This window comes from Diuraphis noxia, unplaced genomic scaffold (genome assembly GCF_037042655.1).
Source record: "Diuraphis noxia isolate RWA-SAM2 unplaced genomic scaffold, SU_Dnox_SAM2 contig0004, whole genome shotgun sequence".
Classification (NCBI taxonomy): Eukaryota; Metazoa; Arthropoda; class Insecta; order Hemiptera; family Aphididae; genus Diuraphis; species Diuraphis noxia.
The window spans coordinates 39,583,930-39,608,750 of NW_028301714.1; the positions used below are offsets into that span (position 1 = coordinate 39,583,930).

At 28.0% G+C, this 24,821-nt stretch overlaps 2 protein-coding genes and 1 long non-coding RNA gene across 3 annotated transcripts; 1 reads left to right on the top strand and 2 right to left on the bottom strand.

Annotated features, from left to right (window-relative positions):
• Window positions 1-208: 208 nt before the first annotated feature.
• Window positions 209-4,629, bottom strand: LOC107170581 (uncharacterized). The gene is made up of 7 exons (XM_015520737.2): window positions 4,391-4,629; window positions 1,298-1,373; window positions 954-1,128; window positions 752-795; window positions 621-672; window positions 417-544; window positions 209-337 (listed from the first exon to the last, which is right to left on the bottom strand). Exons 2-7 carry the CDS (start codon window positions 1,355-1,357, stop codon window positions 209-211), a joined length of 588 nt encoding a protein of 195 aa, XP_015376223.2. The 5' UTR covers window positions 1,358-1,373; window positions 4,391-4,629.
• Window positions 4,630-9,567: 4,938 nt separating this feature from the next.
• LOC107170582 (uncharacterized) lies at window positions 9,568-12,272 on the bottom strand. The gene is made up of 3 exons (XM_015520738.2): window positions 12,116-12,272; window positions 11,771-11,891; window positions 9,568-10,287 (listed from the first exon to the last, which is right to left on the bottom strand). The coding sequence occupies exons 1-3, from the start codon at window positions 12,131-12,133 to the stop codon at window positions 9,815-9,817; spliced, it is 612 nt and encodes a 203-aa protein (XP_015376224.1). The 5' UTR covers window positions 12,134-12,272; the 3' UTR covers window positions 9,568-9,814.
• A 6,023-nt stretch (window positions 12,273-18,295) lies between these two features.
• LOC149056035 (uncharacterized) lies at window positions 18,296-24,181 on the top strand. The gene is made up of 4 exons (XR_016191551.1): window positions 18,296-18,434; window positions 18,510-18,611; window positions 19,951-20,077; window positions 23,489-24,181. It is a non-coding gene; the product is annotated as an uncharacterized LOC149056035 (long non-coding RNA).
• Window positions 24,182-24,821: the final 640 nt, after the last annotated feature.

The following is a 24,821-nucleotide window of genomic DNA, read 5'->3' on the forward strand; positions in this document are numbered from 1 at the left end:
ACAATTCAACATTTTTATAAATTTGTTTTAAGTTTAAAATTTATAACATGTTATGATTAATAAAAAATAAATATAATTAATTACAACATCTAGTTGTATCTAAAATCTTTATTTTTATATAATTGCATAATATTAAATGTATTATATATTATATATATATATATATATAATTATTATTACTTAATACTTATTTAAACAAAACACTAAGTTATCTTATGGATAATTTGTTTGAGTCTTCACTGATCTTACTAATCAAGCTTAACTTTTTATTTAATACACTGTTTTCATCATTAAGTTTCTCTATAGATTTCTTGTACTGGTTACATTCTTTCTTAAACTATAATAATATAGGAATTAAATACATTTTTTTTTATAGTTACTTAATACTTTGTTTTGATATTTATATTTTTCCTCACCATCTTAGACACCATATCGTGGCGATTAGCCAATTTCAATTCTAGATCATTAATTTCTTTATCCAACTTAGAATTCTTATCATTGAAATATTTCCATACATTATCTATTTTATTTTCTAACATATTTTCTTAAACATACAACATTAGAATATTATTTTTATACTTTTAATTTACAATATTATAAAGCATTGTTAATATTGTTACCTTCAAATTCTAATCCTTTAGTTAATGAATATTTTTCCAATTGATCTTTGCGCTAAATTTATATATATTTTTTTTAAATTATCAATTTGACTGTTTATTTTAATTTATAACAAAAATGTATTTATATTTACTTGATTTAGAACTTCAAGATGAGTTTTCAAAAATTCATATTGTTCTGAAATAATATGTTTAATAGAATATCAAAAATAATATATGATTACAAAAAATTAAAATTACTAATTGGTATTGTTTATAAATTACAAAAATGTATTGATAATGTATTGGCTTGGTATGTATATTCAATAATATTATCAATTAAAATACTCTACTAACTACTTTTTTCAGATAATTCTTCCACGTCCATTTCTAATTTACGCTTTTGTTCGTCAAGTTGGTATTTTTCTATTTGTAAAACATTTATTTTGAAATTTAATTTAGATAATTGATCACACAACGAAAACTTTTCTTTATCCAGTAAATTTGATTGCTGCATTAAATTATCCCAAAACTATAAAAATAAAATTTCTTTAATATAAATTACATAATACTAATTATATAGATACCACTTTTTAGTTATTTTATATGAAAATCGAAATAATTATGTGACTAGTAAAGATTACGGAGTACCTTCAATACACTTTAACTTAATTAAATAAATAGAATTAATAGGTGGATACTTGTTTATATTGAAGAAATCTTTTTTCAAGTTCTCGAGCTTCATTGAGTAATCCATCCATGGTATAAACTTGATAGCTTTTATTAAAGGAAAATAAAATAAATTTGTTATTAATATTTTAACTTCATAATAGATACCTAACCTAACTAATAGAAACCTATACATTGTTTTTGGTTTGTTATAGTTACAGTATAATATATACCTATAGTAAAGTTTTGGCAACTTAATGATAATTTGTAATTGAGTTTAGTTAAGTTGACAGAAAACATATAAAAAAGATTAAAGTTAATTGTTATCCTGATTTTCTTAAACTCTGTCAAGTTTAAAATTATAGGAAAACTTTCAATTCAATCAAACTAACTTAAGTTTTTTTAATATCTAAATAGCTAGCAGTTGGTTTAAAATAATAAAATGTAAATGTTTATGCAATATGCATCATCATTAATAATTAATTTTGTTTATTATTTGATTACATATGAATTGACATAACTCGGATTTAATTAAAAGTAACTCGTTATTTTTTAAATTCTCAATAAAAATCAGTTGATATGATGAAAATTAAATTTAAAAAAGTTAAAATTAACTTAACTTCAACTTCTTAACTCGTGTATGCCCAAGCTTGCCTATAGTTTTACCATTGATTATAGAATCTATTCTATAATCAATGGTTTTACTGAAGTTATAGTTTAACCTGCAGAGGTGGCCAACGATTAGAGAATTGCGATCCGTTCAATATAATGAAAAATCATATGAAAATCAAGAAAAGGAATAAATAAATAATATCTATTATCTGTCTATTATTATAATATAAGACATTTTTTTAAGAAGCTAGCCAGTATGCCATATTATAATAAATTTATATAACGTGAGCCGTGGTTTTATTCGGTTTTCGTCAATCGCCCTGATTTTTCTAGACTGCTAACTTGAAATATATAACTACAAATTTTTTGCGTCGCTGTATTCATCAAAAATTAAATAGAGATTTACGTTGTAGATACATAGCAAAATTATGCGTAGCAAACTTGAAATGTTTGCCATCACCTACCACCTACGTATTATATTATAATTTTTCTGTATTGGTGAAATTAAATTTTTAAACATATTTAGATTAATTTTAGGTTTATATATTATATATTTATATCACGAATATATTCAGTGTTAACACCATCCTATAGTACGTATTCTAGTATTCTAGTTAAAATCTTAATACAGCAGATTTTATAATTATTAGATATAATGTGGTAGGTATTGTAATAAAAAATTATTACCTACCTAAGGTGTACCATTTGCGATGTTTTTTACGAAAGTAAGTTCAACCTCCGTATTACGTAAAGAAAAATAATTTACTGATAGTAGTACCTATAGATAAACTATAAAATCTACTTAGAAATAGAGACTTAGATGCACACCGCACACCGTCTTCGTTCAGAATCGTATTTTGGTTTGCAATGAAAATATATCAATGGGAAAACAGTTTTGAGACCGATACGCAATTTCAGCTCAACTTAATCGCATATACAAGCAGTCGACCACAATATTGTGTATCTGTTGTTAGAGACATTCGGCCGATATTGTATATATACATATACACGTGTATAAGTATAAACTATAAAATAGGTAAAGCTTTTTCCTTGTATTAGATAATATGAATACTTTTTTTTCGTCGATTTTGATGATATATAACTATTATATATAAGCACGCTTTTTCAAATGTTTAATGTATTTTTACTCGTATCTTTTTTTATAATGTTTTTTTTTGAAAATTTAAAATTCTACCATTTAGTTTTAAAATATTATTTAACTGATAATCATTGTTATGTGAATAAGTGGTTGTGGTTGAATCACAATATTCAAATCGTATTTTTATCAGTGATCCATAATATTCTTAGAATTTCATAATCTGACGTAAAATAAATTATTTAGGTTCTGAGCAGAGCGATGAATATTATGCGAGTGCTTTTGTGTGTGTGTGTGTGTACTGTGTACACGATAAATTGTTGAAATAATACTTAGATTTTCAATTTCAGTAGATTTTTCAGTTGAAAATTGAATCTATAGTTGTTGCATTATTGGGGAGGTCAAATTTTGAAATTCCCGGTAGTTTTTTGGAGTTAGAAATTCGTACGAATTTATCTTTTTAAATCTAAGATTTGAAAATTCAATACAAAATTCTTCGAAAGTTTGTTTACTTTTATCAAATGAAAATGTCTACCGGAAAGTCAGTTTACATTTTTATGAGCATTTGAATAACAACATTGCAGGATATTCACTCAGTTTCTCTTGTATCGATATTCTTATTTTGTTGTTATTCAAAAACGAAAAACTTCAATAACTATAGAAACTTGAAATGTACCCATATTGTTTATTTTATCAATTTTACAATTTTCAAAATATTTCAACAACTTCCAAGTTATTTATAGACATTTTAAATTATCTGTTTTTTTTTTTTTTAGTTTTTTTATTCTATAAATGTCGATAAAATCTTATTTATCGGGTTTAAAAACTTGAGAATTTAATATAAGGTTTCCCATAAGCTTATATAATAGCAGTTGGAAAATATTTTAAATACATAGACACTTTTTTTTTATAACCATTTAAAGTTCAAATTTTGACAACATTTAATTGAAAATTTACAAATTATTTAGTTGTTAAAAATGTATAAAACTTTTAAATTGTATAGTTAAGGATTGAAAATTTAAAATAAAGTTCCTCCTTTATAGTAGTTAATATAATAAAGGATACCTACTCTAATTTTAATAGTTAATTCCGTTAATGACTTATATTAATTCTTTATAATCATTAATCAATTGTGTATTCTATAGATGATTGAGTGAGCCAGATACAAATAACAATGGACAATGGTAATTGTACTATTAATATTATAATAGTAAGTACAGCCATCAATCCATGCTTAGTAATAGGTAGATAGACTACCTATAAACTAGAGGGTACCAATCGGCAATCACAGACTGAGGTTTGAGACTTAGGTACACTATTACGTGTATTTTAGTCGTCATTGGATCTTATTCATTCGAATATTGAAATATTAAAAATGTATAATATTAAAATTAAATTATATAATACGGATACATACCTTTCGTAAAGTATCTTTTGGTTTGAGTGTAGATACAGAGTAACTGCGGAAATATACAAATTTATGAAATGAAAATGTTAATGAATAATAATGGCTGTAATGTCCGTAATGTTATACATAGGTTAGGTACAAGTGAATATGGTAGTCATGGATGTAATATGTAATGCCATAATGTAGGTATAATACATAATTATCACATAATATGATTTATCACCGATGACCATGTTATGTCACGTTTTTAATGTCATGCATAGACTAACAGTGTCCACAGATATTTTATATAGTGCCAACTAATTTAACGTCGCGAGATAGATAAGAATACCTACTGGACGTACGTACTAGACGTATAGACGCCAAAAAACAACACCCGATTAAAATGTTCTTACCATCATACAGTGGTAGGGATAGCAACAATTATTCATTAGTCGTGACGCGACCACCAGCCGTACGTTTTACTTGCATCGCGCATAGAAGGCCCTATGTATAACATTACGGACATTACAGCCATTATTATTCATTAACATTTTCATTTCATAAATTTGGACCCCTATAAGGGGTTATGTGCCCTACACAACACCACTGTTCCAGTTTAGACAATTTCTACCTTCCTATCTCGATGGGTATTCGGACAATTGACACCCGACGGTTTTTTTGACATCAGACTTTTTGTACCCGATATTTTTAGAACACGAACAATTATTGATACCGAACGATTACGATGAAAGAAAAATATTATAAACAATTATTTAAATATCTTTTTTTATGGCTTATTATATGATATTTTTTCATATGATAATGATGCGAATGATATTTTAACATAACTATTTCGATGTAACATAATATTATTTATGTTTGGTACGTACAAGTAACAATACGCAAGTTAAGTGCTTCAAAAGCAGACCATCTATGTTTGCTCTATATATGTGGAATGTGCACAATGCAACAACATTAGAATAACATATAGTAATGAGTAGGACTAAGGAATATATCAGATAATCAGAAGGTTGAAAGAATAAGTTCCAACATTTAATTAGACTTAATTATTTAAACATTCACATATTATAAAAAGTGTAACAGATAGAACTGACTTTTAGAATAACTTTTGTTCAAATTAATATTTTTTATTTATTTATTTTTTCATTAAGTGCTAAGATAGCGCTACATGTATAATACATTTTTTTTATGTTTATTTTTTGGTACTGAAATTTAAACTAAATTAAACTTATTCAATCAGCTATCTTATTTCTGAAGAATGAATAAAAAAAAGCGGGTAAGTGGATGTCACTCTGTATAGTACAGTAGGTTACAATTGGGTTACTGTAATGGATGGTATAAAATTTGAATTCAATGATGTAATATCATTGTATACGTAAAACAATTCTGAGTGGAGACGGTTTATCAGTCTAGGATATGTTATACTATAATAATTATATTGTTATAATAAATTTCAAAAAAAAAAAAACGTCGTTCGTAATTGTTTAATAATATAAAATCGTGAAATCGTACGTTTTTCTACTTTAACCGTTTTTATTTTGAGTACCGTTTCAAAAATCTAAAAATGATCTTCCTAAAGTACCAGCCCAAGAACATTACCTTTCAGAAAAAATGCTATACTTGATACTTTTGAGCAAGTTTAAAGGGAGAAAAAGTGTTTACAGAATAAAAAAGAAAAAGAAATAAACATTATTGTAAAACCAATACATTCTTCGCTTCGCTCAGAATCTAAAATTAGAATAAATTACGATAAAAAAGTGTTTGTTTTTAACTTATTCGTGTGCGAAATTTAAATTTAAAAATATTATCATTTATATAGGTACTAATAAGTAACAGTAAGTTGAATTAGTTAAAATTTCGTCAAAAACAAATTACTCGTAAATATTAAATTGCACCTTTAAATTTTAATTTTAATATGCCAATTTTCTATTTAGAGATAAACATTTTATACCTAAATTGTTTAGAAAAAAATACTCTATTCGAATATGTAAAAAAAGTCGGTTTTACCATTAAAAAAAAGTAAGTTGTATTGCGCATGTGCGTATCGAAAGCGTTAAAAATTTGGAATTTATCAAAAAATGTGTAATGGTATCTTTTAACGTGAACACCTGTATATAGTTATATGTGCTCGACTGCTCCTATATGCGATTTAGTAGAGCTGCAATTACGTATCGAACCCAAAACTGTTTTTCCATAGATCTGCGGTTCAGCGGTTGTGATGATGAACTCTACCGATACGGTCGTCATGGTACCTTTTTATGATTTATCGATCGTCGCTAGACAACTTGACGTTCGAAACGTTTATAATATTTTAATATTACATGCCTATAATGGTCTCATAATGTAAATATTATGTCAACGTGCATTGTTATTGTCGTGGGCGTGACCTCTGCGCTTCATGTGTCGTTCTCACTTCTCGACAATAAATAATAATATTGTAAAAAGTAAAAACTAATACCTAACGACGATATGCGTTTCGTTTTGGTCGTTTTTTTTTTTTTTTTGGCACTGATTACCGAAGCTGGTTCTATATAGTTATAGTATAATATATTATATTATTAAATAATAATATTCGTAACACGATCAGAGACGTTTTGAAAATAGCATACATTCATTGATTCATCCGACGATTGAAATGATTTATACTATTACACCAGAGGACAGGAACCTTTTTGTAGGAAATTGTCATTTTTTTAAAAAGTTACTAAGCTATAATGTTCAGAGAGACACACTACAGGTTGTTCGGTCCAGAAATCATACTTTTTTTTGTAGTCGTAGTTGTAGTGTTTTGCGATTTTTAAATTGTACGGGTCTCATCGCAGGTTCCTGACCCCTGATCTACATCCTCGACATCCCCACCTACCCAATCATTTGAAGGGCTGTTGAGCGTAATAATTAATAACATTAACTACGTCATATTATGGTCATACTATATACTATACGTATAATACATCACTATCATATAATAGTAAATACGCTTCGACGTATATTATGTAGGTACCTTCTACACACGCACATTGTTTTCGAAATTATAGTTTATATTATAGTCTTATAGAAACGATTTATTTGACCTTAAAAATATATGTATCATTATTTGTTATTATTGTTGTGCTATACAATATAATATTTTAACTAGGCCACCACCACGTGTTAATCAATATACTAGATCAATTAATTAATTAAATGAGGGCCATTGCCCAAACTAAAACTATTCGCCATTGTTAATATAATAATAACAAACGGTTGCAATCAGTGCCTACGTGTATGTATATAATATTATGTTACTATAATAACTGTTGTCTGTCTGTAGTAATTTTTATTGTGATTATAAACTTATACGTGTTTGTAATACAACATTGAATTTTTGGTTTAGTAATTAAAATGATATAGGTTATGCCTTATGAGACGTTATATTAATATGATATAATATAGGCCATTGAGCTGACATACACTGTCATATTTGTTTACTGACTCCTGTATTATATATTGACTTGGAATCAAAACAAAATTTTTACATATAAATTTAATTAGTATTATATAATAAATTGTTCTTAACATTATAAACAACAATATTATGCGTTAATAAAAACTCATACATATTTTATCTATATTTATAAGGTTCCTGTTGTATTTTTTTTTAGTTTCAATTTCCACTAAATTGTATATTTGTAAATGTTTTTCAATTCTGTTCGTGAATGTTCAATAAATATCTTATATATTTTAAATTCTCTTGTCTGTTTTCCAATGTATAAGTTAAATGTTAATAATGAGACATAACAAATAATTATTATTATTCCAATAGTTACAATTATAATTAATTAAATATATTACTTATTTGGAGCTGAGTGATTATTCAGAAAAGAGTTTCATAATCTTAACTAATTTACGGTAAGTACTAAGTTACTTGCAATCACGTGGACGACCAATAAAGCTTGACATTACAATAGAATAATTTTTTAACTTTACTGGAATAATTTTACGATTTTTTAGATTTATTGTAAAAATAACAACATTAGTACGTTTTTAGCTACCTATAATTTTGTAAAAACCATGAATATAAATCTATTTTTTGACGGTTTTTGTGAAAACGTAAATACTATTTTATAAATACTTCGTTATTTGCATCTTTTTAAGTTTATAATGCTTTGTTCGATGCATAATATACTATAATTAAGATACCCATTTAACTATATCTTCTGTCGTATGTTCTTAATAGAAAAAACCATATCACGTCTGAGCCAACAAATAAGTTACTAGGTATAATATTATAATACCTATTTTTCTTTTTAAACATCCATTTTTTTCTTCATCTACTTTAACTTTGAAATGCGTCACAATAAATACGAAAAATTAATTTGAGTAAACATAAAAGTTGGTTTAGGACAATTTAATAATTTTTCAGTGCTCAGATTCAGTTAGATAGATACATAATAATATATTATTAGGCAAATCCTCCTTACCAAAAAGTTATATGTTGCAGATGTGTTTATTTTGCATGTTTTGACCATTACTTATCAACAAATCACAATTTATGTAGGCACTATACAAATATGTACCTATTACCTAATGTATACACATGTTAGCTGTATAATACATTCATATAGATGTCTATGTTATAACAAATATTAGGTGGCTTTAATTAGTCGTCGATTCAGAAATATGCACAAGTTTTATCGTACCTATACTCAGTGATAAATTCATAAAATTAATTCGATTGATAAGTTTGATTATTATTTTCTATTAGATTTTAATATTCAAACCTTTATTATCAATTTTAAGGTGTGAACCTAATTTAGGTTGCTTTATACTTAATATATAAATCGACTTGCACCTTTCAATTATCATTTCAAAAAACAATATTCTTGATTTGTTGTTGCAGAGGCAATAATAATAGTATATAATATATATTATCTAATAATTGAAAACTATAATTATTTATAGAAGGGTAAAATTATGATACTTTAAAACCTAAGATTAAGAGCCTTCTATAATGAGAAAATTTAAGTAGTGACCTTGTGAGTTGTGGATCATTATTGTTAAACATTGATCGATGAGCGATGAACAAATGATTCATATCATATTATACTTACGATTTTAGTTATATTGTATAAAGTCATTTAGACAACGAGAGAACTATATAAGATTAGATGGGTATAAGGTATATACAATTTAACGCAAAAGTATACGTTGTAAAATATATTTTGTTTATTACATATAAATATATATATATTGGAAGGCAATAAATTAAATTATTTATATTATGTATATATACATATTACATAAAAATACACGAATAAGGTTTTTACATGTCATTAAAAGAAATGAATATGGAATTTTGTTTTCGTTATGAAAAAAAACTCGCAAGAAAAAAAAAGAGCAAAATTCTATCAAGTAATCGTTTTCGGCATGAAAAATGATCGGAAATGGCTATTACCATTTGTTATAACCGTAGCCAGATTGTGGGTATGAGCTGTAGCCTTTGTTATAACCGCTGTAACCACTGTATCCGTTGTAACCGTAGTTGTCGTTGTCGTAGTTGTTGTGACCATAACCGGAGCTGTACGATCCTGGGTAGTTGTAGCTGTTGCTGTACGAGTAAGCGGACGGGTATTTGCTGTAGCCATGGTTGTAGCCTTGATCGTATCCACCGTAGTATTGGTTGTTACCGTAACCGCTGCTTGGGTATTTGCTGTAGCCACCGTTGTAGCTGCTTCCGTAGCCGCTTCCGTAGCCGCTTCCGTAGCCGGAAGAGTAGCCTCCGGTGTATCCGGATGATGGGTAACTGTTGTACGATGGGTAACTGTTGTAACCTCCGTTGTAGCTGTTATACGGGTAGCTGTTGTAACCGCTGTTGTATCCGCTGCTATAGCCAGTCGGGTAACTGTTGTAACCACCCGAGAACACTATAATGATGCGAAAAAATCAAACATGTAAAATACAATAACAACTGCCGTCTTACAAAGTGTATTGCGGAAAGTAGGTGTAGATATATAATAATATACGGTGGGATAAAATCATGATTTCGATCGGATGAGCGGCGGACAACATAATGATATCATTGTATTAAATTATGTGCAGTTGTCACCGCTAACAAGAGTTGAACTCGTCGTCGAGGTTTCTCATTGTTGAAACGTTAATGATAAAAAAAATACAAATTCGTATGCGCCGCTTATTACAAAACCCACGAAGGTCGCACGGATGGTCTTAAAAATAATCTAAAAAGACACGGTCCCGTAGTCATCACGGACGTTCACACACGTGTTAGACGCACGCAAGAGTGCAAGACACGGTGTGGACAGCAGATTCCAGCTCAGGAAAACCACGTCCGGTTTGAGTTTTTGTTTTGTTTTCCTTACGTCGCGTTAGATAATATTTCAGCGAAGGATACGCGTTATTGTAAGTGCGTGTCGTAATATTATAGTGTTTACGTTTATTTTTGTGTAAACACACTACGTGTGAGTGTATTTCGTGATGGCCGTCGCAGGCAAGTGCAATAAAACTGTCATCGGTCCGTGTACCTTAATATATAGTACGGATATTGGAACCTTGGAGGATCGGTGTCAATGGCTGTAATAATAACGACCAGACGAAAATTTACAAACGTATACTATGATGAGTGTAATTTTATATTTAGCTTAGATTTTCCGCGAAAACTGGTATTCCTTGGAGTTCAGCGAACACTATGTGAATCGTATAATTAAATACAATATTATCATTGCGCTAATTACTCAACAGTTTTTACAAACTGCAGCCAATGGAAATTTTTTATTTTTCCTATGGATCTCTATGTTATAGCACCCCCGATAAATACCAAGACGATGAAAATGGTGGCTCCGAACTATTGCATAATATACTTAAATTACTTGCAAGAATGGTTATCCGTTGGAACAATAATATATTTACCCAATATTATACAAAAACGACAGAGACGTCATGCTAATGAAAATTAGAGAAAAGTGAACAATGTCCCAAACTTAAGGTATTGGTGTGATATAAAGTGTAAACTGATAAGTTTTATTTTGAAAAATTTAAATTTTTTACGTGTTTCGGGGCGAATTGGTGTGTTTGTATCATAATCGTTATTAGAAAATATTCATAAAGTCATTACATTTGGTAATTAATATTATATGGTTTGGAAAATTTACGAAAAAGTTTAGATTCCTCACTTAATACCAATAAATTGTATATAAAATATAAGTCAAATCAAATTTGTGTCTTTGAAAAAGGTTTTAAAGTTAATAATAAAAAAGAATATATAACAATATAACATAATAAAAGGCTTTAAAATCAACCATTTATTATAATATATAATAGGTCTTTTGAGAAAATACGTTGATATACCTATAACCTACCTATATAGTTTAAGGATTTCATATGTTTACTTACATCGTCCGGTGGCCGCTGGAGTCAGATCGGATTTATCTGATCTTTTCTCGACGACTTTAGTTTCTTTTTTGGCTTCTTCGCTCTTAGCTAGAGCTACGGCCACAGCCAGCACGACAAACACCTAAAATTAAGTATAGAACAGAAATTATGATGACAATTCCGACATTGTATATTGCGTTGTTAACTTAGCACAGCCTATCGTGTAGACTTTATAATAGTTAGAAACTTATAAAATATATTAAGATCGATATATTTATAGACGTTCAAATACGTGTCTATAAGTGCCCGAGTGTCTACAATATAGTGACTGTATGATGTATTGCAATATAGTATATAAGCACTCACTTTGACGAAGGTATTCATGGTGATTTGCGATTTGTTATGTGTCAACTGTAGAATTTAATTATCTGCAGTGATGAGGAGACGGATTCGTTGTGCAGAAGAGTTTTACGGATCCGGCTTATATACTCGATTCGACCGGCGACCCCACCCATATGGATAACCCTGGACTTTATGGATTGCGGTTCCACGCACCGTGTTTCGGGTGCCCGCCGCAGATACAAGATATGTCTTGTGTGTCCGTGTGCGTGTTTGCGTTTATCTGTGTGCGTGAGAGGAAGAAAGGATGAAAAAACAAACAAAAAAAGGAACGTGATTTATTCAAATAATATACGTTATGTTATATGTATATATTGTTTATGCTGAAGGCCGTGAGAGAATTTTTTCCCTATAAAAATAATTTAAAGAAAAAATACGGGTGTAAAATATATAGGTAATATTTTAATACATAATTATGTTACTATTATGCCATACATATTAAATTAAATAGACTTTGAATCTCGCATTAGAGGATTTGTATACGATAACTGACGAATCGTCAATGGGATGTCGTTGAGACGTTTTTAGTTGGATTTTTCATTCGGAATACTAATATGATAACGCAATATAATAAAATATATTTTGTTAGTTCGATTAAAAAATATTTATCATATTATATAAACATTATAAACTAAGCTGTAAATTAATCTCCTTTCCATGGCAGCGTTTAAGTTACCGACATAGTTTATTTGTGCTGGTTCTATAATATGGTTTTTGGTTTTACGAAATTCATACGATGGTCGTATTGTGGTATGTTATCTTATATTATATTTCGCATAGAAAGGTTTCAGAGTGGACTATAAATTAAAGCAGACTAAATAATATAAATTAATTAATACTTTGATCATGCAATGAGTAATGGTGTGATGTTATCATCTTACAGATCAAACTAATATGGTTTTTCACCTATGGCTATCCATATATTTTTAGGTAATGATTTTAGGGAGCTATAATATTTATTTATTTTTATATATAACGTTTTGGTAAAACTAATATATCCATGAGTAAGTTAAGTTAATTCATAATAATCAGTTAACCATATTAATTATTGTACTATTTAAACCAAAAAAAAGTGTAAGTACTGAAAAAACTGGAGAGTGATGGAAGCAGATGTAAACTTGGCCCAGAAATTTAAGGTAATAACACAACTTAATCTGTAAATAATAAATAACGCATTTCAATTTAATTATATATATATGTTGATTATTATAGTAAGAAGAAATAGGTTTATCTAAGTTCAAATTTTTTTATGTAATTATGTATGTATACTATATATACTATATTGTAAACTATATAACAATTTAGCAATTTTTTTTCTTATTATAAATTATATCAAACAAATGGTTAGCGTTGCGGAGGGATGTTAGGATGGTGAATAATTCGTTTTAATAATACAACCTATCTAGTACCTAATAAGTAATAATATCGTGTGATTAAACTAGTATAAGTAATACAGCATTATTATACTGTTTAATTGTAAATTGATGTAATATAATTACATTATCATGACAATCAGGGAGCTAGAGTGAAATAGAGGATAATTTCTCTGAATATGGTGCGTGAATCCAGCCTATCTCAATGTTGTCATATTGACTTCAACATTCACCAATATTTTAAAATTTAATTTTAACTATTTAGAATTAAATTAAAAAATTTAATAAATTCTAAATAGTTAAAATTAAATTTCCTGAATTTAGAATTTGACTGTAAAAAAAAAAAAATCATGTATTTAAATAAAGAATAAATAAAATTAATCACACAGTTCTTTATGAAATAAAATAAAATGTAGGTCTGTGATTAAAATGTTTTGAGGATCTGCGAGTAATGACTATAATAGTAAATGAACAGCTTTAAGGTACATAATATGTCAGGACCTGTACCACGAACCATAGCTATAATTTAAAATATTCCAATAGTAGAAAAATTTATTGTCAACCATAAATATTCTTTTTGTTTCATAGTTTTCAATAATTTATATTAGTTACTATGAATACAAATTCATTTTTTAGCTTATTGTAAAAATAGATTTTAAAAAGTTGTTAATTATGTGTCAATAATTAAGTGTTTGTATTAGTCTTGATACGTACTTGGAACTATTTTGATCCTAACTTTTTTTTTACATATTTAAAACGTCAAAATAATTAAGCCATGGATTTGAGGATAATACCTACATTTGACATAATATTTATACTTGCTTGAATTCTGAAATATATTTATTAATGATTAAGATATTATAAAAACCATAATTATGAAATACCATCAATTGCTTAAAAAATCAAAAAAAATGAAAATAATACAAAAATTGCAAAATAAAAGTTTAAAAATTATTTCAATTTTGTATTATTTACCTATACAATCTAATATACAGTGAAGTAAAAAAATGAATTTTTATTTTTTGTACCTAATCAATATAAATTGTACTATTGTAGAACATATTACAAAATAAAAAGAATTTTAATGGTTATATAAAATATTTTTTAATAGTTGAAAATTTAAATATATTTTAGCAGGGGTACTCACTTGTCTCTAGCTGTTATACTTCATTTATTACTTGGGGGGGGGGATATACAGAACTTTTTACTCTTGGGCTATCATTTTATTTTACGGAATATAATTGTGCTAGTATTTTTTTTTTTATATTTTACTTTAATATTTCACTATATTTAATTTTTTAGTACTAATTTAGGTATATTATAAATATATATATTGAAATAAACATAAACATAAAAGCAATGCTTTTTAAGTTTCAAGTTTGGAATTCGGAAAACTTGTTTCCAAATAGTTCCAATTACGCTCCATAATATAAGTGAATTAATTATGTAATTACGACAAAATAGAGGTGAGCTTAAAGTTAGCTGCCTTTTTCAATTCAATTAGTTATTTATTTTTTCTGAAAAGCTCGAAGTTTAATTTTTGAAAATTTAGATTTCAAATAATTAATTTATCTTCAAAATATCGGTTAAGGTTTGAAGCAAATATGATGATATGGATGGGGGGGGGCTAACATCATGCAACTTTAACTATGCCTTTACGCGTTAAACAAATTAATTTTCCGTACTTTGACATATACTAATCAGCTAGTAGTTATAAGTTGTATTTTGTACTAATTTGTCTTTATTAAAATCAATATTAGTATCTATTGAAAACCATGTTTGTAAAAGTAACAAAACCACTATGAGCATTATGGAGCAATAAGTACATATATTTTAAATGTACGAAGTATTAACAAACAATCCTGAAAAAATAGACAAATAGGCAAAAACAATAAAAATAATGTTATGTTTATATATTAGACCCAGTCTCGTATAATATTTCACTTAAATCAATATTGAATGAATGTTATTACAAAAAAGTTATTTGTGTTTAAATTGCCTATTAACAGAAAGTAAGTAGGTACCTATAATTTTGACTAATGGTTTGTTTGAAGTATACATAGTTAGTATACGATGAATCTGAATACAAAATTAGTTATATGACCTAGTATTATATGTAATGCAATAATAATGACGTATAACCGTGGTGACTAAACGGAATCCTGTCAGAGTGAAAAAAATAATAATAGGTAAAGCAGAAATAAGTGTATATTACATTTTCATAAAACTAAATCCTTCATATTAAATTGATATGTTTTTGTTCCTTAAGACATGACAGTCGGATTCTCGCATAATGTATTATAACATGTGTTCACACGAGTGTGTGATATGCCTTCAGGAATTATGTAAAACATCTACTTTAATCAAGTGCATTTAATTGATTATCATAGGCACGATTATAATTTAGTTATGCAACTTTTCTCATATTATTCCTCGCTAATAACGCGCACCCATTAATTATACATTATCAGTATAAAACATTTAATTAATATTATATTATTGTATAATGTATATTATTCTATTGTAGTACGGCGATGGACCGAAATGAATGGCGTACGGTGTAATGTGTAGACTTCATATTTTATACACTTAAATATATCATATATATATTATTTTATTATACTCATATACGGTGTGGTACAGCGCATAGTGTTGCATATTATACTTAATTCGGTCGTATTATAAAAATACACGTTTGTGGTTTATTCTTCATGTATAAATTGCACAAGCGAAGAAACACCCAATGATTCATAACTTAAATATAATTTAATATAATATGTAATATGTATGGTTATTGGTTTTTGATTTCGTACAGATATTAGCCGCTGTAATGACCTTTACAAAACGCAACATTATTGGCGAGTGATAATTAGTAAATAGTATTTAAAATTTTAAACTACGAAACTGCTGATAAATCAAAGTTTTATATTTTGCGGCATTTCCTCAAATTCGTCGTTAACGACTATCGAGTCACCTACCTCAGTCCGCGCCCACTGAAATATTGTGGTTTTATAACATAATTATTTTTACAAAGCGTGAATCGAATCGGAAGACTGCAATATTATTTGTGTGAAGTGTATATATTTATATTTTAAAAGAGGGTATATAATAAAAATAATAATAATACATTATCACTGTATATAATGTCAAGTATTCAAATACGAACGTCTGATAGTATATACAGTTTGTCTCTTCATGTTTGTCCTCGTGTGTACGCTCATCCGCCTACAAGTAAATGTATATTTATGCTCCTCTTTACCCGCCACCTAATAACTTACGTAGATGTTTTAAAAAGTCACACAATCCTACTAATACATAATATACACTTAATGAAAATAACGACTGTTTAACTTTTGAAATTGTGTGTATTTATATAGTAAGACTATTTCAAATATTCGAGGAACATGAACTTTGAGTTAAGATTAGGTAACCCGAAAAGGATAATTACAATAATTGAATAATTACAGTTTTAACTCGCGACTTACACGTCATTTTTTAGTCTAATGCGTGACCTACACACTATAGTTTGTGGGTTTAAAGTATGATTTACAATAATTCTTCATGGCAAAATATGGAACCAACAACTACTATTCGAACATTTTAAGCTACCTACCATCAGTATTTAATTGTTTTTCGTTTGTTATACCTATTATTATGCGACTGACAGAAAGTAATTGCATAAAATGCTGTTGTTTATTTCACGCTATTAGTTATTATATATAGTCTATAGTTATTATGTTATTATGATATTATTCAATACTAAATAACTAACTTTTAAGTATTATACACACATAATTTAATCTTTAAATAATGATAGTTGTCATTTCAATAATTTCAAAACGAAAAATTCAAAGTTGACATTCCATTGGTACTCGTAGCGAACAAAAATTCGATAATAGATAAATAAAAATTACAATATTGTACAAATTGTATCACGATAACTAATACATTTTGAGAATTAAAAAAAAAAATACTTATATATAGTAATATAAAAAAATAATAATTCCGTATGATGTGTATTGAAGGTCTTTTATATGCTAATACGTCTTGTGGTTGTATTGTTTATTCAATTTTATCGATGAATCGATATGATGCGTAGGTAGATGGCGAATACCAGACCATTATATAATTATTTTTATTAGACCAACGTATAATAATAATAATTTAATGTCACGTGTCTCTTAAATATAGTAATAACTAAAAGCTTTTAAAAATCATAGGCTACTATAATTTGACAAACGTACGAATAACTTAAACAAACGTTAAGGGATTTCATGTATTACAATGTAATATACATATATAGTGGGCTAATGGCCGATCGTTGTTGATAAGTTTGTACATTTATTTAGAAAATTACAATATTAATTTTGTTAAATTGAAATACGGAGCTACACTTATATATGAAAATGTATAAGTCTATTTGGTTAGCAATGGTCACTGAGCACCTATTTTCCGGAATTTAATTTACTTGCCAATGATTTTCTGTCATACTTTAACTTCTCATTGTGTTAATAGTTATACCTATGTAGTTACTAGTTAATTTATTTTAATATTAATTAGATATCTAGATTTATATTACGCAACATTTATTTTTACAATCTTAAGGGAACAAATAATAAATTTTAATTATATTATCCATACCATTTTGGTATATTTATTTGTACTAATTAGTCACTAATTAGTACAAACCCACTGTGGGTAATTAGGACATTATATGTAGGTACACTAGTACAAATTAAACTGGCAAACTGCAGTAAGTAGGTCTCTAAAATATTATTATATTTTAGGCAGGTGATGTATGTTTATCAAATGACCTATTCTAACTAACTTAACCCAACCATCAGTGGCCACCCCTGCAGATATATTATAAAGTTATACGAGTATTTTAATGGTACCTACTGCAAAGGAAAATGGTATATCACATGATCAATTATATAATAGATATATATTATGAATGTAGCATATTAGTATTTTGTATATGTTTCTAGATTCTATTGTCATCCGACTGTATACGGCAGACAACGAAACGGATTGAAAGATTGCAGGACACTGCTATAGTACGTTCGACGTATTATACGAGCCGTGACTCCGTGAGTATTATATTATTCGTTCAACACAAGTGTTTGTCGCAAAGAATAGAAACAACGGTTTGCCCCCGCGGTGATGGCGATCTAGAGGCCATGTATGATAGGCCTTAAGAGACACAATATAATATGGTACGTTTAATAATAGGTATGTTTTTTGACTCAAGTATCTAAGACTGCGCATGGACACTGTTTCATACGAACACAATATTATATTGTTCTTATAATCTATATTTAGGTGTTTTATTATGCGTGTAACATTGGCAAAGTTGGACGGGATGAATTAATACATTTTCGTTTACGAGGTAAAAAAACAAAACAATAAATCGAGTATATTGCACATAAGTGTAGGTATATAATACGTATTATTACTATAGTGGTCGTTTTGAATATCGTTGATCAATAGTCATACATAAATATACTTATGACATAAACAGTTGACATTGGCAAGCAATTAGGTATTAAGAACTTGATGAAAAGTTATAAATTAAATGAATAATAATTATATTTTATTCTGATATGATTTATGATCGATAAACATAGTACCTACATCTATTAACTTTTACAATAATTGTAGTCTAAAATAATTTTGAAATTATTATTTTCCCATTGACAATGCCATTAATTTTAATTTTTTATAAATAAATAATAATATTTCAATGTTTTTTTTAATTAGAATAAAATAATCAGCAAAAATATTGATTAGAAAATGTATTAAATATCCATAAATAGCTAAATTATAGTTTTTTTATTTTTATTTATGAGGATTAAGACGAATTCCAAAAAAGTGAGATATTGTATCGTAATTTTAAAATTTAATCTACCTACTTAGGTATATTAAATACAAATGCATTACATAATTAAGTTTCGCGGAGGATATTTCATAGCAATACAATATTGTTCAAATGATTTCAACTTAATGGTCTTAATGTTAGGTACCTATCACGTTTTTAGAAACCAAAATGCACGCAATTTATTGAACTTAAAATTACGTACTAAATTACTAATTTTTATTTTTTTGTATTCAAGTGGAGGGCGCTAAACCTAAACGTAACCTCGTTTGAACGATTAAACGTAATGAGTTGTTTATCAGAGAAATAATAAGGACGATTAATATCAGTTTTTAGATCGTGGGACGTAGGTTTGTTGTACTTATACAGCTATACGGTTCATGGAGCACTGTTTTATATATTTAAAATATCGTTTGCCGATTCAAAAAAGATTATTAACGCCGATATTATGTAATAATCAGCGTGCGCTTGTTTTATTACATAAAGTATATTATAGTATATAAGTTGCACCTAATAACATTTTGTAATACTTGATGTCAACATAATTGTTTTAGCTGAAGGAAAATCTCCGAAGGAAGATATAAACAATTATAATAATAATGTATTATATCAATCAAATTGCAATCCACCATCGTGACGATCGTGATCGCTGTGAAAATCGTATTCAAGAATAAAGTGTGTGTATGTATACCTATTTACAATCATTATTTGTATGAAATCCAAGAAAGTGTAATACAAAATATCACTGCGGTGTATACACATAAAACTATACGTACACACTTGTATAAAGTTTATTCGCTACCTCCCGTTCATAATCCTTTTCCATGTGTCAATATTAATATTCATAATAATATAGTAATCATACTGTGTGAGCGTACAGTATACGCCCAACATTATAATAGTAAGATTTAACTCATAAGCCATTAGCTCGAAGCGGCGGCATATCAAATCGAACCTATAAATATTTTGATGTATCTACGGTAGTACCGGTCAATAACGAATAGTATTATGCGCACTATCGGTGACAAATTTCGTTAATTATATACATGTCTTAAGTTGTAAACCGCAAACGAATTATGTTTACTATTATTATTTATTATTATATGTGGTCGACGGTCAGTATTGTCAATGTATATGTTTTGGCAAGGTCCAATATTGCAACAGAGCCGCCTACTCACAACATTGAAGCGCTATTAAAAATCTTTACAATCTCTTATTTCAACAATAAAGTATATTATGTCAACTTCCGAAATTTCGGTTCATACCAAGCTATATTTAACATATTTGATATAGAACTGTAGCTATTACGTAGGTATAATATATGACATATAAATGTTTGATGTGTACACGTTAATTTACTGATCACCAAATCAATTAATTACATTATCGTTTAGTTTTACACAAACCGCTTGCTCACAATTTATTAAGTTATTATAATTTATTACCTTAGGTACAGGTTATTACGTTAAACTACAATAACTATGATAAAATCGAGTTAATATAAAAAAAAAAACCATTTATAATAATTTGCGATGAATTCACATCAATCAATAGATATATATTTTCTTTTATAATTTTACATTGGTATTTTGAAACATTTTTACTATATTTTACTGTGAACTATTCTATTTTTTGAGGAAAATGACTACTTGATCGAAGCTATCAAATTGAATATCACAACACACTATGGTTCTAACTATTTTGCATCACGGTGAATAAATAGGAAAATTAATTCTCAGAGCTCGGTCTTTGTACTTGTCAATTTTTATCTATCATCTTAATGTTGATAAATACAATGGTAATAAGAATAAATAGCTTTTTTGTGGAAACTGAACAAGTCCACTGTTAGAAAAAATAATTAAGGTTCGATCATTTAATAGTACCTATACTTATTTCTTTGTATTTAAAAATACGTAAGTACCAATGATTGAGCTTTAACACAGATAATTGATTTTATTGTTATTTTATGAGTGGCTGTAATGTCATCATGTCAACGTAACGTATATATGAATTTAAATAATGTTAATCTAAAAAATTCGTGTAGAAAGGAACCATAATCATAAAAAAAAAACATGTGTAGGTAGATAGCTATTAGCCATTTCTGCAGAAATTAAGCTAACTTATCAAAATGATTTAATTACAGTGGTCTCCGTTCACTATTAGTTCAGTATATCTAATCTGGGCCGTCACATAATATCATGGACAACATTTTTAAGACCAAATCAAACAGTCTTTTCTAATGAACTTTTCTTTCGCGTTGTCAGATAATACGAACAAAAGCCTCTATGCCTGATTTGTTTTGATTTAGCGGTAACCACAGTAATATTTTGTTTTCTATAATGAAATATTTATATTAGCTGTGTATGGCCGTATAGCAATATACTGTATTGACTAATAGAGGCCAATGTCCCTCTAGGCTTTAGTCAAAAAAATTAATTAATATACAATATTATCATACGAGTATGGACTATGGAGTATAGAATAAAATTTGTGGAACCTATATAAATAATGCACATAATAAATTTAGTAATTTCATTACATATGTATAAAATTGCCTCTGTGAAATTTGAATTGGTTAAATTTAGACGTGTTATAATAATCAGAAGTAAATCTAGCGTTAGAATCTGCAAATATTATTAAATCGTATAAAAAGCTGCCTAAATGGCGTCTAATTATTATGGTCGCAATATACCTGTTAATTATATTGTTATAATGTCGTAGCTTAATAATTTTACTATTTTAGAGTTTCACACCTTAGTTGTTTACCTACAGTTAATCACGTTAGAGCTAGCATAGATAAACATATAGGTACTTCTTTTATTCTAGAATTTTCCCCTGCCACTTTCCCTTTACGACACTTAGTTACAAAACTAAACACAAACGTCTAATTGGTTGACAAAGTTGTAGTAAAATAAATTAATGACATCGGTCATCAAGATTAAAAAAAATCAACAGTCAACAAATAAAATAGGTTTTAAAAACGTTTGGCATTCCTACGCGATTCTATGATATCATAACCTTATGCGTCGGGAAATATCTGCATCGCGGATGTACATATATTATTATATGTGTGTTTTAATGAATAGGCATATAAAAATTCCCAAAACCGATTAGATTATATTATATATGAATAAACCTAATTTAGAACGAGTTCAGGACATTCGACAACAAGGTCTACAGGTTTTTTTTTAAGATGGAAAAAGATGCGAGAGCCACGCACAAAGACAACGCTGAAATACATGTATACCCACGGTCACGTTGAAAAATATGTGGAAAAACACAGTCGATGGATACTATAGGCGGCAGAAACACGTATGGCAATAATAATCATCATACTTAAAAATAAAAGTATACACATAAACACATAAGTATTGAAATAAACGTGTTTGTAAAAGTAACAACTACTGCAATTCGGATGTATACTATACATTATATAATATATATATAGAGTAAAAGCGCGTGGCACCGAAACGAACCGTAATTGAGTAAAACACATACCTATCTATATACTTACTTGAAACATAATATATAATAATATAACCAATGTACCGCCTATATAGTATATACCTGCCAGTAATTATTTAGATTATTCATCACGCGGAGATGTTTGTCCGTTTAATAGTACCTAGGTAATGAGACCCAATAATTCGTGTTATAATGGAACACGTCAAAAGACAATGAGCGTTCGCGAACAGTGGGTTGATCCTTGACCAACTTGTACAGATCCACATACGCGTATTTTAATTTTACGCAGTCTGCTAGATCGGTCTAATGTAAGGCGAAAAGTAACCGCACGGGAGTTTGTGTTTATTATTTTCACAAACACCCACAAGTTCACAGCCTATAATAATATAATAACATATATCATAGTGTATACATATACCATAAAAACGTATTATAATAAAAAAACCAACATAATAATAACGTATTATGATAAATAATTATTTAAGTGTGACTATATTTACGTATATACTTTGACGTGAAACCCACAGCAGTACCTATAGGTCGGACCGGTCGTGACTATTGTTAAGGTTATTGGAATGTTAATGTGATTTTTTTTTTAGTTTATTGTTCTGTGTGTGTTATTCTCAGGTCATCGTGGAGTCTGTCCGATCGATTAGATCCCTCAGGCCGACGTCTATACAACACGAAATATAATCAGGAAACGATGCAAAAGTCAATTGTTGTCAAGTGGATAAATATCAGTGTCCCGGAAAATTTGACATAATATTTCATCATGCAAAGACATAATCGTTATAAAAATAGTAAAATGCAAACAAGACATCGGAGAGCAGTTTACAGATAAGAGGGATGTGGGTATACTGCATGCTTTGTTTTACTGAATAGTGAATTTCAAAAAATGATTTCAGGTGAGGGTGCTCGTGGTCTGATCCATGGTCATTGCTTGCCTTTACACGGTTGAAAAACTATTCGGCCGTTGTCTGTATAGTAACTATATGGTATAAAAAAAAAAAATTTACATGCAGAATAGTGAATACTTATAACATGCATAATTGCTTCCCGGGTAAAATAAGGTGTACGAAATAGTTACTGATATTGAGTGATATATCTTATCTTCTTACACTTTGTTGGAAATTGTTCCAATACATATTACCTAGATGTTTGGTAATATGATGATAGTTTACCAAAAATCAAGACAGAATTTTCATCTATTTCAGAATGAACTACACATTTTTATGAACTACTCGGTAGAAATTTGTCAATTTTTTTTTAAATTTAATCCATAATTATATTTCCCCCACCGAAATATTTAAAATTAAAATATTTACGAAAAACATCAAGTGTACATCGATATTTTTAAAAGTAACATAAATCATGTCATCATGATATACATATATATATAAGACAACTATTGATCTATAAAAGGGATTATTACTTGAAACAACTCTCTGTCTTTGAAACCCAATGGGTAAATAGATTTGGTGAAATTATTAAACAATTATATGCATTTTGACTCAATATCCGAAAATGTTTAGTTGAACACTCACGTCTCACACAATAGCTAAATAGTAGTTCTAAACTATCATAAACAACCGGAAAATTATATATTTATCTTCCGTGTCTGTAAATTGTAAATTTTTTATTGTTTAGTAATATACTTTTAAAGAATTGCAAAAATATATGCTGAGAATAATCGATCGGGATGTGGGAAGCGTAGTGGCCTTCAAACAAAAGTAATTTAGTTATTTTAAACGGACACTTAGAAAATAATATATTGTGCTATAATAACATTATAGCATACGTTTAGCAAAAATATCAATACTTATCTATTTTTTATAATTATTTTGAAATATTTATGTAATTTTAAAATAGTTTTATACCCAATAAAAATAATATGTTATGAATAATTGTATAATTATAGTGTGCATAATAAAATATGTTTATTTTCTGCTATTTTATTTTT